Source organism: Epinephelus fuscoguttatus, linkage group LG2 (genome assembly GCF_011397635.1).
Source record: "Epinephelus fuscoguttatus linkage group LG2, E.fuscoguttatus.final_Chr_v1".
In the NCBI taxonomy this organism is placed as follows: Eukaryota; Metazoa; Chordata; class Actinopteri; order Perciformes; family Serranidae; genus Epinephelus; species Epinephelus fuscoguttatus.
The window spans coordinates 35,074,312-35,091,975 of NC_064753.1; the positions used below are offsets into that span (position 1 = coordinate 35,074,312).

Genomic DNA, 17,664 nt, shown 5'->3' on the forward strand with positions numbered 1-17,664 from the left:
AATTTGTCTCCTTCATACAGCAGCTGCATAAGGATTTTTATTTGATAAGAATCTGTTTACATTTATCAAGTGATAACTGTGAGAAAAAAAAACTGACCCTTTAATCCACAACATCAACATTTGCACACTCATAATAACCTTATATTTATTGACTCTAATGACTTAAGGGACCACAGAGCCTCTGCCTAATATTTTTCTTGCCTGACATTTCGCAAGGCCAAAAGAAAACTATTCTAAATGAAATGGACTTAACTCTTCAACCAAAAACATCAGTTTATCTGATTGAAAATCAATCCTTTATGATTATCTGGCCAGCGTGTCACGGTCAGCCCCCAGGAACACTCTCAAGAGCTTCACTTTCAGTTCCTCCCCCGACGGGTAGGTTTCCATATTACCAGCCGTTAATTATTCATCTATGCTCGCTTAGCGCCTCAGTTGGAATATAAAGCAAATCCTTTGGACCAATGATACAGAATAGCGCGACGACCTCTCTGCTGAACCCTCCTGCATTGTCCATTTGTCTCCCACTGCTGGTACGAGTGAAATTGGAGCCGAGGTGGAAATTATTTCTTGATGTGTAAAACTTGTCTTTCGCACAGCACAGGCCGATAAACAGCCAGCGCGGCGGCGTGTGTGTGCAGTGCTGGAAGAGCTAGGTACAGTCCCTTTTGTATTGTGCAAAATGATATCTCTGCAGTGTAACCGTCTCTATTACAGGGGGAAGAGATTGTCTTACCCTCTGGATTTGCTTCACGGAACACGACAAATGAGCTTCAGCTGCTCGCTATGGACTCATAGTGCCCATGCCTATCTATGTGACAGAGGTAAGCTATGAGACAAGAACTCTAAAACCGCCTGATAATCATTACTACAGATTAAAAATGAAACCAATGACCTTTGAGAGGTTTCTAAATCTGCTCTGGATCAGTTTATTCAGCATAATTAAAAATAAAACACATTAAAACAACAAATCGGCTACATACTATAATAATTGTTTATTTTAAGCATCCATTTAACAAATCTTCACAACATATACAGTAGATATGTCCTTAACAAAAATCAACAGGTGCCCATGTCAGTATTTCTTTTATTTTTGCATTATGTCCAAGCCCTTTGAAAAGTTCGGTATGTCCTGGCGATGTGTGGACACTTAAAAATTCAGGAAGCACTCTGGATTGTTGCAGAAAGTGACATAATCTCTGTCGTGGAAGGATGTGGGACGAGCACACAGATGGGCGAAGAGAAAGAAAAATATTAAATACATTTACAAAATTAACCTTGCATTTCTGGGCGTCTTGTAAGATCACAACCGCTGCAGACATTGTTCACATTCTTCTACACAATGCATTGTATACAATTACACAAGGTAAATCTCTACATATAAATTTGAGCTGTGGTTGGCAAACATTTTTTAATACATAGGTAATTATGCAACAGATTAGGTTACAAAAATGCCTACATATTCCAGAATTCCACCATGATGAAAAGTGTTATGGATACAAATTTTCCGTGTAAAAATATTAACAATGTTCACACATTGTTCACACAACCACTGGGCAAAAAAATCAGATTTTTTTACCTGCCAGTGTAAACGCAGACACATCAATCTCGTGCCCTAGGTGGCTGGTAATACTGCTGTGTGGGTCTAGTGCGTCTAGGCTGTCCATCACCCCCACGGCGAAACTCAAGCGAACTGTCATAGTAACCATCATCTTCCTCCTGCCATTGGACATTTGATATGGTTGTGATGTTACTGTGGGTAATCAGATTAGGATGTCATTCACATTTTCATTTTTCTGAACCCGCTTGAATACAGTTTGATTAGTTGCTTCCACGTAGTACCAACCACCACATTCTGATCTTAACAAAGATGATCACTAAATTATTACTATGTTTTCAATCTCCTTACCAACGCATCAGCAGAAACGGGTTTGATGTTATGCAGCAGGACCTCTTCGCAGTTTCCATAGTCACTAAATACAACCACAGCCGTGGAGCCTGATGGATGCACAGCATCTATTCTGGCATGGTAGAACTTCGAGAGAGCACACACACACACACAGAAACAAAGAGAAATCTAATTATTTTGCTACAAACATTTCCACATGTCAAGACGAGACAAATTGACATCAATTAACTGTGACCTGACAAACAAATCTAAAACACTGTAGACACTCTGAATGACAGAAAACAAGCCTCAGTAGCACTAATAATTTTTTAACATGGTAATTGTCAAACAAACTTTTAGACAAACAAAGAGCACACCAGTGAATTGTCACGGTAACAGATTTGTTAATGGAAATGTCACACTTTAGGGTCTCAGTTGTCTAATTTGTAGTAGTTATTGTGACAGTTAATATGTCATATTATTGAGCTCATTTGTGTATGTATGCAATTGATTTTTATCATCAGTTCTGTTATCAATCCAGTAATTACATACCTTGCCATCTTCCCAGTACAGCGCCAGGCACTGGTCTCCAGGTTTCCAAGCATGTTCCACAAAATGACTTTTCTCTGGTCCTCGGGGACCTTGACCTTTGCCTTGTCCTGACCTTCTTTTAGGCCCTGGGTTATTAGTGGTGTTTTTCTTGGGGGGCTGCTCCCTGTTTGGGGGACACGATGGGTTTGTTGGCTTGATTGGCCCAGTCCTTTTGTGTTCCATATCTCCATTTTGGAAATGAGACGGATCCCCTGTCATGATTCGACAATCCCGCGATAGCCCCACTTCTTGGGGGGCACTTCCTCCCCTCGTGTTAAAGTTGGGTGGCCCGCTATCCCTTTGTCGGTCAAAGTGCTCGGAGTTTGGCCGGTCAGTCTTCCCCTTCCTCCTGCTGTTGTTGGGTTCTTCAATTCTGTCCGTGCGTTTACTATTTCCTCTTCCGTCGGGCTCACTTCCTACAGATTCAGTCACTTTAGGTGCGTTGTCCCTTACCCCTCTCCTGTTCGACGGTCCAGACATGTTCCCACCGCCATCTCCATTTCTGGATCGTTGGTGGTAAGATCCGCTAAACTCCATCTGCTGCTGAGGTTCTTTTGATTGTGTGAAAGTAGCAGAGAAAGATGAAGGGAAAATCTGCTCGTCTCTCATCTCTCTCCTGTCATTTTGCGACCTATCTGATGTGCCTCGTGACCACCTCTCCTGGCCCCTCCACTGCTGGGATTGAGCTGATGTCTGAGAGGCTGTACAGTTAGAGAGAGGCTCCTGGCCGGGTTTAGGAAAATCAAAGTCCCTGTGGAAGCGAGGTGGTCTGTCATTCCTTTGTTGCCTGTGGTCATTATGTGAGGAGAACTTGTTCTGAGATGTGTCTTTGGAGTAATAGTCGGAGTTGGAGAAATTCACTCTACTGTCATGGTGTCTCTGAGGTGCCTGGCTCTTTGGCTCTGAGAGAACAAACCAAAAAAAGAGCAGTTTAATAAAAAACCAGGGCGAAACAACAGTGAGATACATAATACAAGGAATATTGACAAAACCACATTATCATGTGCAACACGCCGTTATTCAATCAAGATTAAAGACCCATAAAACACTTAACAAAAGAATAAAGGGAACAGCACCACATAAATGATCAAAATATCATTAATGGAATCACCAAACCATGTCATCCGTGGCCACACACAATTTAACATAATACATATAAAAAGTTTGTTCATGCCCGCTTTCAACTACAGCCCAGCATTGCATTGGTCCTCCACGCCAGCACTGATTCCAGGCATTTAGAGAACATGACTTAATTCCCTTCAGCTGCTGATAGCCAGATAGCCATCTGTCTGAAACTAATTGTGACTCTGTCCATGTTGGCGTACTGTTATTAATTAGTACATTCTTACCAAAGAACTGGCTTGGAAAACTATACAAACATCACCCACATTTAAATATCATCGAATGTGCTTTTTTTTTTTTCATCAGCTAAATCAAATAAAAACTTAAAGCATGATGGACCAAAGGAGGTACCGAGACCATTTCACCCACCGTCAATGGAGAAAACTCCCATTTTGGATTCGAGAAAGTCAAAAAGAGTGCTTGGTCCAGATGGCCTTCCCCCTGCTCCCTCCTCCTCGTCTTCATTTCTGGACCTGCCTCTTCCTCTTCCTCTGGCTGAGAAGAAGCAAAAAACAAGAAGAGATTATGTAGACCCAATTAGGAACACTTGGATCAATGACAGTGGATCTTTGAATGTGTATGCCTTCTAGCCCTGGGTGTCTATATCCAAAGTATGTGTGACAAGGCTCTGTGTGTCTGGGTGTGTGCGAATATGCGTTTGTGTTTTAAACCTGATTCCATCTGAAGAAACAGCACAGGAACACATATACACTCCTTAAAAATTACATGAATTTGGAAAGGTTAATGTTGTGTGGCTGAGAGGAGCTCAGGGGATCGATGTATGCAGCAACAATAAAAACAGTCTCCGCTCGCAGTTGTTGTACCACATGGTGGGGGGGAAAAAGGCAGGAGGTAGTTCAGTGTAGTGGAAAAAAGTTTCCAGTTGCTGTAAGTTGGTTTTCAGTACCGAAACAAATAAAAAACAATGACTGCAGGTAAAGTATAATATCCATCTGAAACCTTACTGTGCTGGGGAAAATAGTCTGTAGTAAAAGTGTGTATGCAATTTGCGGTAAATGGACTAAAACAAGGAAAACGCCAATGTGGACCTTTAACTAGGCTGAAGGTGATTTTCACTGCATTTGAAAGGACTTCCACAGCACTCCCCTGACCTCATGGTTTTCAAGCACTTCAGGCTACTGGGGCGTTTTTCTCATCCTGGCAGCGGGTGTGTTATGTGCGTGTGCGTACGAACCTCTGGGTTGCGGCTTGTTGGAGTCAGCTACCACAGGGCCAGGTCTGCTACCAGAAGATCCAGTTAGTAAGCTGTTTAGTGCCACTTCAAGGTTGTTGTTATTATCCATTAGAGCCTGCCGAGCAGCCTCCCTGTTAAAGCCCATCTCCATGATGTCTCTCAGGGCACGTTCATCCACCTACACAAATGTGGATAATATAATAAGAGACGTTACAAAAAGAAAAAAAAAAATGTATGGAGAAGTTGTAAAATGTTCGGGGAAAAGACATGTGGATGGATAATGGCTGTTTGGTAACACAGGACGCAGATGTAAGGTGCAGAGTAAATGGATTTAAAGGACAAGGAGAGAGAATACAAAGAACTTCTCGTTTTAAGTGGACCAGACATGGGTATCACTTTGAATTTTGTTTTAGGTTGGATTAGTGCGCATCCCGGTGACAAAACATCATTAACACATCCCCAAGCCAAACCCAGTAATATCCTGTTCCATCCTATTTATATGTTCATCCCAAAGCTGGCTGGGTTCTGCCTACAAACTGGCGGGTCACAACACAAAAGCCAGACAAATGGACTGCCACTTGATTGGAAAACCAGCCAAGCCTCCAATTCATTTAGATTTCCACAATATCATAATCAATGCCTCACCCAGTCTATGAGCCATGAAATAGGACTTCAATCCTGACTAAAGAAAACCAAAGAGGAACACAGGACGAGTTCCAGCCTTTAAATTGCTTTGTTACAATGAATGGAGGCTTTGTTAATGTGAGGTAAAATCATTTCAACATAGGTGGGCTTTCACAACTAAATAACTAACAGCCTTGTTTTACAAGTTCAGGACCGACTTGTTTCTCTCCTCACCAGCTCCCGGTAGTTTCCATCTTGTCTGCTTTCGGCTCTTTCAACCCTGTCTTCTCGTCTCCTCTGCTGGTATGAGTCTCGGCTCCGGGAGGAGGAAGCAGTGCTGGATAAATTACTGCCTGCATTTCCTCCACCTCCAAACGTACGCGGACCCTAACAAGTAAAAGAACATGGAAATCAATAGAGCTGCAGGGTTGGACAAAACAGTAAATTATTAATTTGAAGAGTTACTCGAATGTCAAAAGCAATCAAGGTTAAGATGAATGTCAATAAGGGGCATGTGTTTTTTAAATGGAGGCCAAATAAAAGAGTTTGTGCAAAATGTGCAATCGATAAGAGAAACAGCAAAATCAGTTAATTTTGGAAAAGGAGTGGTCCTGAGATCAAATGTCCAACGTTAAACACTCAGAATCTGTTTGACTCAGGATGTTATTACAATTTGTTGCCTCAGACAATCATAGTGTTTTATAATAGACTGATAGAGTCTGTGATATATGATATACTGTGAGACAAAGCTAAGAAATGCACAGTAGCTCTATAAAATAATCAAATAGCTAGTGATAAATAAGATGTAGAAAAGCCCCATGGTAAGGGTTCACACACCTCTTTGGTCTTGGCCACCTCAGCAATAGCTGCTGTCCGCTGCTTCTCAAATTCATCATTCTCGTCAGTACTCTTGACCACACTTTGAGACTGCAGGGTCTTCCTCTGATCCAGTTCCCTGCTGTCTACTTCATCCTTCCTCGCGCACTTCTACAGGGAGCAAACAGAGAAGAACATGTTCTCAAAGATCCTCCTCTATTATGTAGTGTTCCTTGAGAAAAGAATCAATGCACTTGACAATTTGAAGATTTGTGGAATAACATTAGCGCTATAATGAAGTCATCCGCAGTGTTTTAGTTACACTCTAAGGTTTTGTCGTAGCAACCAGCTCACAGTTAATGGTTTGAAACTCAACTGCGAACTGTATTATATCATTAACAGTGACTTGGAACGAATGAGATGGAAACTCAACACTTCCTGCAGCTGTTTCATGATTGTGGGAAGTGATTATACAGAAGTGAGCGCCTGACTGGAGTAATGACCCGTGCTTAGTAGGTTCACCATGGTAAGTGATAGGCAGCACGAATATAAAACCAGAGGTGACTTAATTGCAGAAAAGAGAGGGGAACCTGCTGAGCAGCAAGAGTAATAGAGAAGGAAAGGCACCAGTATGAGGCAAAAGTGGAAAACTTGTTAATGAGTTATTAACGATTACATGCTAAATGTATGAGGTGCTGGGAGGTTAGATCACCAGCAGGTTTGCTCAAATGAGGCAGCGCAAAGCGAGTTGTTGGAATTTCAGTGGGCACTGGGTCTCAGCCTTTGCATTGACTATAGTCTCACAACCACAAATCCAACACTCTCCAGCCAGTAGGTGCTTCTAAATTGGCATCAGAACTTTACATTTAACGACTGACTGATTTACCGGCAGTAAATCTCCGCAGCCATGTGAAGGGAGCAGGACAGTTATGTTGATGAATCTGCAGGCTCCCCTTTAAGAAGTGCCGGTACGCACGACCATCCGCGGTGTTTACCTTCATTAAATCACATGCAAATGACACCCTGCTGTTACAAAGTAACCACACACACCTCTGCACACACCAGCAGGTCCGTTAAGATTCGGTATTTTGGCTTTTACGCAGGACATAGGATTACCAGAGCTCATTAATCCTGTGCGTCACAGCCTGCTTTCCAACTTTGAGAAAAAAATTCAGTGATCATGTTTCACCCAAACCACATTTGATAATTTACAACATGATACAGAAGGACTATAACTGAAATAGCACTGGAGAGATGTGGTCATTTAGACAGCTTAACCAAACTGATTATACTAATTGATTACAGTAATGATTACACTTGATTACGCTGATTAACTGTTAAAAACCCCACACCATCTCATTTGAGCCATTGTGCCGCTCTGCACCCTTCAGACAATACTATAATTTGAAGCTCCATTTGTTCAGCAGTTGTCATTATGCGTCACCGTGATTGGCACAACTGTTTAACTTTTGCACCGACATGAACCAAAACAGTTGTGTTGCGCTTGCATGATTAATATAGGGCCTGTTATCCTAATTACTCCTGATGGCACCATTGCTATGCACATAGTTTGGATTTTATTTGCCCTGGTTGAGATTTCTGCCCCCGTTCCAATTCATAGAGGGAGAATGGAATTGTATTTGTGGCCCTAAAAGCTTTGAAAATCTCAAAAAAAAAACCTCAACAGCAATGTCTCTTTTCAGAGACAATGTTCTTTTTGCTCTGGATAATTCACAGACCTTTCTGTGGACAGTTTACTACTTGGTGGAAAATAGTTCCCAAAGGTCTGTGAGCACTGCAGATAAGCCAAGCTAACCAAGGCACTGAATCAGGGCAAGTAGGTTCTGGAAAAGCAAGGCAGATAAAACCAAAGCTAACTACATGTCTACACATCATTAAGTTAAAGCAATAATTGATGTACAAATGCTAACTAAAACTTGAATGCTACTTTCTCTCAGTAATCCGAGGTGAGCCGAGGACAATGCGAGCACAGATTTGAAGAGAATCCTCTTCAAAGTGCCATTTACCTTGGGACAGGATATCTTTATATGCAACAACCCTACATAGACGTCCACTCAACATGAAGTCCTGGAGTGACCCCGCATTAGAAATACATGTACACTGAAAATCTAGAGAATGTTGAATGATAATTCCCAAATGCTCCTCGTCCAACTTTACAAAGCTCGAACAAAACTGGAGTGAAGAGTGGGTGAAAATCCCAAAATCCAAGTGTCAAGCTGATGCGGATGTATCCCACTCTGAAGCTGTGATCCTTGCCAAGGGAGTAGTGACTCAGGCTCAGTAGTTTTAAAAATGAGAAATGATGTGGTAATGTGCAAAACCACAAAATGTGGAAGAATTTAAGGTGGTTCAATTGTTTCCAAGGGCACTTGGAACCGAACGCAGTTATTATTTTCACATTTAGAACTGTTTAGAAATACCAATTGTTTGACAACAGGATAAAACTGTGTATTTGGAAAGTATTATTTCATTCTGATGTTGCCTTTAAGAGATCTGCTTCTCTCCTTTCACCTTTTCTACCAACTGCCACAGCATTTTATTTTAATTCTGTACAAAAGCACTTATACCACATGCAGTTTAGAAGCAGAAAATTGTTTGAAATTGTTTGAAATATATGCCTGGTAGGACAACAAAGCTGAATTAATATTCAGTGATGCATTTTAAAGATTCATGAAGACTCTGAGCAATTAGTCCTAAAAGATCAGAGAGATGACTGCCAAGAAAAGGGACATCAAGGCCCACTCCTGCAGTCTGGCTCCTCAGAAATATTCGTGAGGTTATTGTTATTCACCAGTACCTCTAACCTCTATTAAGTCACCAATTAAATCGGATTTCCATCAACTTGCATTTTCTGATTGCATTATTTTTGTTAATTTATTTTAGAACCATTTTTCTAGTTTATTGTTTTCTTCAGGTGTATATATCACAAAAGGACTTTGCACTACATAATTAGTATTATCCTTACCTGACCAAATGGCACAAACGGTGGGGGTCCGCCTTCTGCTCCAATGTTACTCCTGCTGTGTTTGGCCAGACTCTGAATGATAAAAGGAGAGCATTCTTAAAATACAATATTAGCACAAATAATGACTGTAGTGGCCTTTAAAGCAGATTTAAAATGATAGCCAAGTTATGAATTCCATATTTTTTTAGAAAGTAGCCGAGCCAGCATTCATTGGTGTAGATTGCGGGGGTTATTCAGGGGGCATGTCCCTCTCGATATTTAGCACGTGTGTTTTTGCCTTCCCCAATAAAAACAGGATCTTAGCAAAGGGCTTTTATTTTGATGAAATTAAAGACATTTACACAATAAACTGATACAGAAAAGGAACAAACTGATGCATAATGATTTACCAGAATGCAGGGAATTAAGTGTAGACTGCTCAGAATTTTGTGGCCTTTCATATGTTCAAATGAAATGCACACCCTTGCCAACGTATAAAAATCGATTCTCACCCTTTGTAGTTCCCATTTCTCCACCATGTGATCCACCTCTCCTCCAAGGACAGAGATTTTTGAGTCATCGAGCAGCAAAAGACCATTTTTAACCTGGACTGTACCAAGGAGCTTTACCTTTGTTCCAGGGGGGGTATTTAGGCTGGAAAACAAAAAAAAAACAATAAAAATGTTATGTATGCAAGGATGCCTCATATACAAACTGCTTAACCAACTGTTAAATGTAATACACATTCACGGGTTTAAGATATTATAACGAAATATACCAGGCTGCACACCCTACTGCCTTACCCATACCACTTTATAAATGACATGGAGCCGTGCCAGGGGATGGGTGGCGAGGCTAGGAGAGACTATTAATAATCCCAGCTGCTCACCCATCCTCATGGTAAATTAAAAGCCCCTCTATCTCATCAGGCCTGATAAGGCCTCTGCCTCTCTCATTAAGAAAGCACAGGGACTTAGAGGGATTTCCAGCCACTGATGCCGGATGCCAAAGCAACAATTAGGGATTTCACTCCAAACCTCTGGGATAGATGCTGTTCTCATGATAGCAGCCAGCGCACAAGTGAGGGCTCCCTCTCTTCTCTATTCAATCACATACAAGCACATACACACACACACACACACACACCATTCACCCTCTAATCAATGTTGCTACTTGGTGTTTAATTGTCATCTCTGCGTATCACTGTCTCCCACACTGAACAGTCCTGTAATCCATCTCATCCCTCTTTGCCCACTCACTTATGGCCTCACGCGCACTAAAGCGGACACTTTCATAAGAAACACTAACCACCGCTGTTGGCAGCCAGTGTGTGTGTGCCGCTCATAAAGAGGGGATTTGTTCTGTTCTCTCCTCTCTTCCCATCAGGAAGTCAAGGCCCACATTCTGGCCACTCCACCTGTACAGACTGGCTAGTCACCATGGCAGCAGTCGCCAAGGCCACCGTTGCTGGGATGGAGATGTAATTAAGGCTGGGAATTGTTAGATAGCTGCCACCATGTGGAAAATTGCAGATAAATGAGGAAATTGAGACATGTGGTGGGGTGAGAGTGTTGACAAGGAGGTGAAGGAGAAGGGTGAGTGCAGAATCTCACACATTTTGTTCTGAATACATGAGATACTGGTTGACTGACACCCTGCTTTGCATCTATGTAGCTACTTGAAATACCTTTTTTACAGTCATTTATTTCCTAAAAACATTGTTTCTCCCATCAGTATTCAACTGTGATATTAACTTCCCCGGCATTTACAATACACCACATGCTGTCTTCTGCTCTAAACCTCACATATTCCTCAATACAACAAAACTGTTATATAGTTACCTGATCTTAGACAGGTGTTTAAACTCCAATCCAACACAGGTGGTATGCCCATCTGTCATTTGTAGGCGCAGCATTCGCGGCGCGCCCTGGGACTCCTCGTGGTCTTTAGGAGCCGAGACGTTCCTCACCTTCTGCACCTGAAGCACACATGGACCTTCCAACTGGCCATGTGTGAGAGACAACACAAGAATTATGGCTTAAATGGCAAATCAGCAGCATCTGGGGGAGGACTGCAACAGCAAAATGCAAAAGTAAAAACTCTAGCTCTTTATCAATGGTTACACCAAATGATTTCTAAAGCATAAAAAACGAACTCTTGCCATTTAGTATATCCTTTTCAGCACAAGTTTACTTACTCCTCCGACCTTTACATTCACAGTAACTGCTTTATTTAAAACCATTTATCAGATCTGTCCTCTCAAATAATGATTTTCAGTTCTGTGAAAACTTGACAACAAAGAACTCCTGCACACTGTCTCACCTACTGCTGAAATTGTATATATTGTAACAATGCTTCTGTCTGTCCGACCTTCATCAAATGTATGAGTAGTACCATCACAATACCATGCATATATAAACAAAGAAGCTGCCTCAGTGATGACATTATCATCAAATCAGAGGGCTGTAGGAATTGGTTTGACTGATTATCACCTTTAACTTCCTCAAAGCTTATGTCACCAGCCAACAAAATTACTCAAAATAACATTACTGATAAATCTGAGGTAACAAAAGCAAGTGAGCGGTGAAAAGAAACATGTAAGGTGTAAATGCAGTCTACAAGCTCTACTATAATCTGCATGTAGTGTAATATAATTATAGATGCTCAGACAGCACTAGCTCTGTTAGACATACACACTGTATAACGCAGACTGGATGACCAGAGTTACATGAGTGTGCATCTTGTTCCGAGCCTGAAGGGAACAGGGGTTAAGCTGACATAGAATTGCATGTTTTAATCCTCTGACAACATTTGAAACATTTTTTTCTTTACAGTTGCTCAGCTCTTCACAGGTAAGGAAGTAAGCCTTTGATCCTGGTTTGTCTTGTGTGTTAGGGCCATCTAGTGGCACCCGTGAGAACTGCATTTCAGCTTGAGCCTGCACTGACTTTCAGCTGTGACAAGACAAAGTGGAAACCTAGTGTATGGCTGGATCGTGTGTGCTCAGTTGTGGCCAGATTGTTATAGTCAGTTGTAGTGCCTATAAAGTGAATGTCTGGCTTTAAAATATTCGTCTAGTGGTCCTGGTATTATTTTTTTAAAGTGTACTGAAGTAGCATGTCATACAACATGGTTAAGATACATTTGAGATAATTAATTGCTTTACTTTAAAATATTCAACAATACAGCCTAATCAAGCTATTCTCAAAAATGTATTGTCTTAGATTGCTCATCTAAAGGGTCACTGGATAATTAATGTTACTGTATTTAACAGACCTGACCTAGGTTACATCCCATGACAATTACGAACATGCCCTCAACCTGCGTAAGATGCATCTTGCTGTTTTCCGTCAGACCAACTCATAACTTTATAGCTTACAACTTTATAACTTCCCTGCTCTAGCTTCCAGACCGTGGACAGCACAGGGGAGACTTTGTTTTGCCCCCAGGGCCGAAGTTGATGCTCACTTTAGCTGCAGCATTTCTTCATGGACAAACTGAAACCTACACTGCGCATTTACCACCGCTTGACAGCTTTACTGCTAATTTCTCCTCTGCTCCAATCGCCACCAGCTGTCTGCTCCGAGCGCATCCAACATCTCTCTCTCACTACGCTGACGCCTACACTATGCTATATGCATCAAACTGTGTCAACACCCTACACGTATAACACATATACAGGAAAATATTAATTTATACAGAAAAAACAATGGCACCAAGTTCTGCAATATTTTAGAGCTGCCTTGAATTTTCTCCAATGAGGCTTTCTGGGTCGAGCTTTGCAGCTGGAGTAACAAATGCAGTGCACAGCAACAACAACCAGATTTGAAGAGGCAAAATCATTACCAGTGAAAACACTATTGTGCCTACTCATTATGAAAATTCAACAGCCAATGGTTAAACTCCACCTCAACCAGTGGTGTAACTTCATCCCTTACTCATTCTGAGACTCAGCAACACTCTCACATTTAAAAGAGACGGCCCCCACTTTGCTGTAATCCAGCCAAAAAACAGTAACTGTGACTCATCAGTTTAATAAATGTAGCATTGAAATGGCTATAAAAGAACTTCTGTTATCACTCACCTTCTCAGTTCGTCCACTATTGATATCAGATGGTAGAACTTTCCTCCCAATAGGCCTGAGGTCACTCTGCAAATGAAATACAGCTTCATTAAAAGGAAACAAATAATGTGCCGGCAACATGAAGTAAAATAATGCAATAGTTTGCCTTAAAGGGACAGTTCACCCCAATATTAAACATACATATCGTTCCTCTTACTTCTGGTGCTATTTATCAATCTAGATTGTTTAGATGAGCGACACCTGCCAACCTTATCACCGTGCACAAGGAAGCATCTACTGCTAGCACATCTAGCACCACTGAGCTAGCTACATTACAACTCAGCCGAGTAAGACATTATTAATGTTTCCATCTCACCCTGTCGCAACATGAGTACATGCACACCTCCTTCTGCACTGTGATTTGCTTGGCAGGTGTAGTTCAGAAGAAAGAAAATAGGTCCTGCATAAAATTGCTCCAAACAAGGTCTGTGGATTATCATGAGTAAACGTGTCATGAATTCTGGCAAGAGACATTGCTGTTGAGTTTTTCAAATGTATTTTTTGGCACCGCAAGCTGAGTACCATCTTGTTCCATCATACTGAAGAGAAGGCAGACATGTCTACAGCTGATGTCTCCAACTCACAGATAAATAGCACTACAGGTAGAAGGAAAAATATTCTTGATTTTGGGTTGAAGTGTCCTTCAGTGTCCCCCTCAAAGTAAAAATAATACACCTTATAGAATTCCAGAAGTCCTTGTATCCCACATATGTAATTATGAACTGTTCACAAATTTCCTACATATTGCAAACATCTGTTAGATTTCTGTTCGCTGCACCAAGGCACCAATTCCAAATGGGTCTGCCACCCTTCCTTTTTACAATCCTGTTTTACTGCATCTAACAATATCTCTAAACGCAGTTCTTTTATTTCCCCCATTAAGTCCAAAAAAGTAATTGCTTCTTTATATTGATGTCTCACTGAGTTTCTCTAAGCACACTTATGTTAGATTTTTTTCAAAAGGCAACAAGCCCTCTCACAGGGTCGAGGAAATGGGGCTATCACTGTGTTGTTAGTAAAGCAGTAACTGCTCCTAATTAATCTTTGAACTAGTTTAAAGATTTCACTGCTCTACAAGCTCCAGCCTAATGTGCTACATGTTGGTTCAGCCAGGTATGCAGTAATAAGTCAAAGTGGATTCTGAGATCTTTTGGCAGGCCTGCTGGCCAAAACTTAAAGGTCAAGGCTTTTGCAGTAAATTCAGATACTGTGTGTTCTGGAGTCGTCTGCTACTGCAGGTCAGTTAGGCAGTATCACTGTCTATCTTACTCAATGTCAAGTGCTATGACTGTTTGTGGTTCTTCTTTACTTAATACCACATTTGTGTTTATGCATTGTCTATTGTCTTTTATAATAAATCATAAGGATGCTGTTTTATGGGGTCTCTCCATGCAATGATAATAAATAAATGTTTGGCCTCAAGTTCATTTCTGATATCATGTTAGGGAAGGAGGCAATGGACCGGATTTAACTGGCTGATCAAAGAGGATAAAGGAAAAAGTTTGATGTGAACATGCAAGATAATCTTTAGAGAAAGATCAGACGCAAGGTCTGCCAATAATGAGTCATACATAACTAGCAACAGACTCCATAAAATGTTTTAACACAAGTCTACTTCATTAAATTCATAAATATATCAAATACTGAACGATCACAGAGAGTAGAATTTAACATCCAGTTTAGAATTGTGTGCCCAAGCTCCAGCTAACTGTGCCTTGTCTGGTTCATTAGCATGACGGGGGGTTGTGTAGATCAGTATACACTTGAGAAGCAACGTTCTAACTAATTACCACATCTAATAAACATTTCCCATAACAGCTGAATACAGTACTCACATAGTGCTACATAAATACAGAGCAGACTGCTGTAAAGGTTCAACTATGTAGGATTCAGAGGCATCTAATGACAGAAATTGTATATAATATTCAATTCAATGTTTTCATTAGTTAATAACCACCTAAAAATAGGAATCATTGTGTTTAAGGTATCTTAGAGCAAACAGTTTATATCTATACACAGAGCGGGTCCTCGTCCAAAGAGTCCACCATGTTGGTCTACAGTGTCTCAGTAAAGATAAATTAAACACGGGGCGTCGGTGGCCATGTACAAAGCTGTTGCCGCAGCTGCCCCGGTTCGACTCCAGCCTGTGGCCCCTTACTGCATGTCATTCCCCCTCTCTCCCCCCCTCTTTCACACTTGACTTTCCTATCAATTAAAGGCAAAACTGCCAAAAAAAAATCTTTAAAAAAAAAGAAAAAAAAAAGAAAAAAAAAAGGATAAATTAAACTCTGGCTCTAGATAGGGCCATTTGTGTTTTTGCTTCACCACTGTAGTTCTCCCACACACTTGGCACACGGGCTAAGATTCAGTTCTGCACCCTCACTGCTGAATGGCACTGAATCCTGCACACCAAACCATTAAGATGGAATAATGTATACGTAAAACTTGCAGGATTAATACTTACATCAAGTGCAATACGGATAAGGTCATTATGTGTTATTTTCTCAGCAGATCCTTTCAGTTCTGTTATGCCTTCATCACTGAGGTACCTGTAAGATGAAGGTGGAGAGGGAAGATGATGACATTGGCAGGAGTTTCAAGTACATGTGAACAACATTCAAAAACTCTAAGAGAGCATGCATCTACAGACTACATTTAAATCACAAGAAACCTGCTGGGCAACCATGTGTGAAAGACACCTCTGATATAAGGTAAATATAGTTTCACTATGTAGTAACACTTAAATGTGTGGCTATTATGTTTTGCTTAAATTTTTTAAAGCTTAAAAAAATCCTCAGCATTATAGATCAGACTATGTCATTTGCCAAAGACAAGACAACCCCAGTAGCCTCGTTACATATCTCACATCTCTAAATTTAGAAGGTGCACATGTGTAATTTAACGTTACTGTTTGATTATATTAGCCACTGAGACCTACTGTAGCACTCCAGTAGGGACCATACCACCAACCAAACTACATAACTGACACGGGGTAACGTTAAATGTTGAATTGAGGCTGTTGTAAAGACGAAAATGGGATTAATACAACAGCAGTATTACATAGTAATATTAGTAATAAATGTTGCTGTGAGGTTGTGACTCACAAAAATGCTTCAAGTTTCTGAATTAAGCTTTGGTCGGCGCTCTTTGGCCACTCCTATGTGTAACGTTGTTATTGCTCTTCAGTTAACACAGACTGTAGCGTCAACAGTTTGCGTTATGATAATGGCATGCTAAGTGTGTATTAGCTGTTGCTAGCTAACGTCATTTCTCTCGCTAGCTCTCAGTTAGTTAGCTTAGTCTCGCTACAGGCAGCATAATAACGCTGTCTCGACCCGCACAACCTGAAGTGACCGTGTGTACTCTGTAAACCTCCGTGCTCTGGCAAAACTTTAATATAAACGCATGGCTAGCGTTAATAATGATTAGCATTGTAAGCCAACACCAATCTGGCACCTCAGTGAATTAGCTAGCTCAGTGACGTTAGCTGCCATGCTACCTACCAGCCCTCTTTGGTCAGGGAGTCTGTCAAATCCGTCATTTTCGTCCAGACTGTTGATGCGTGAATAAACACACCGATAGCTTTAGAAGGAGCACACTTGAATAACGACTATCTGATTCTGTGATACATGTTATCCTCCTGACAATGATCGAGCTCGCTAATGTGAGTATTGAGGTATTGAACGACCCTACGTAACATGCGTCACCAAACGAGACGCTTTCTACAAGTATGAGGTGCCGTGAGGGTCAAAATACTTTTTCGAGTTTTACGGAGATTTTAAAATTTTCAGTAGACAGGACTACAGACATGGCGGATTAAATGAGTTGAATATGAAATTGTACTTGCATCTGTATGAAGCTATACAAAGACTTCATATTTTATATCCTAATTTCCTCTTAATGTTCAGTTTTTGTTGCTGGGCTCAATCACAGTTCAAATCTGGCAACCCAGCAAAGTAATTTGACCACCAAAATGATTTGAATTCTTCCCTTTGGGAGGATATAGAAATATATTGCATGTTTCAAAAATTAACTAATGCCTATAGAATTTACAAACTAAAATTCCCTTTATCCTAATAAAATACTTTTTTATCTAACAAATCCAACCATGCATGCATCATTTGTTAAGCACTTAACACATGCTTAACAAAGGCCTATAAAGGTTTTTTTTTGCCTGTTTGTTTATTTGTTTGTTTGTGTTCTAATCTTCACTACATGTAAAGTATGACTCTGGAACTGTTATACTATATATGTTACAAATATCAGAGATCAGAATCAACACTAGCAAACCAGTTATTGTCCAAACACTGTCATATACCATTATATTATCTTATACATTT

At 40.7% G+C, this 17,664-nt stretch overlaps 1 protein-coding gene across 3 annotated transcripts; it reads right to left on the reverse strand.

Annotated features, from left to right (window-relative positions):
• Positions 1-971: 971 nt before the first annotated feature.
• On the reverse strand, positions 972-17,046 carry tdrd3 (tudor domain containing 3). 3 transcript variants are annotated; one of them, XM_049604724.1, is made up of 14 exons: positions 16,828-17,046; positions 15,789-15,873; positions 13,286-13,351; positions 11,043-11,203; positions 9,714-9,855; positions 9,223-9,294; positions 6,258-6,407; positions 5,655-5,807; positions 4,797-4,974; positions 3,971-4,096; positions 2,441-3,381; positions 1,910-2,035; positions 1,580-1,719; positions 972-1,199 (listed from the first exon to the last, which is right to left on the reverse strand). In XM_049604724.1, the coding sequence occupies exons 1-13, from the start codon at positions 16,863-16,865 to the stop codon at positions 1,603-1,605; spliced, it is 2,355 nt and encodes a 784-aa protein (XP_049460681.1). In that variant the 5' UTR covers positions 16,866-17,046; the 3' UTR covers positions 972-1,199; positions 1,580-1,602. The 3 variants fall into 3 exon arrangements, with proteins under 3 accessions (XP_049460681.1, XP_049460675.1, XP_049460689.1); XM_049604718.1 differs by having other exon boundaries at positions 972-1,719; XM_049604732.1 differs by having other exon boundaries at positions 972-1,753.
• Positions 17,047-17,664: the final 618 nt, after the last annotated feature.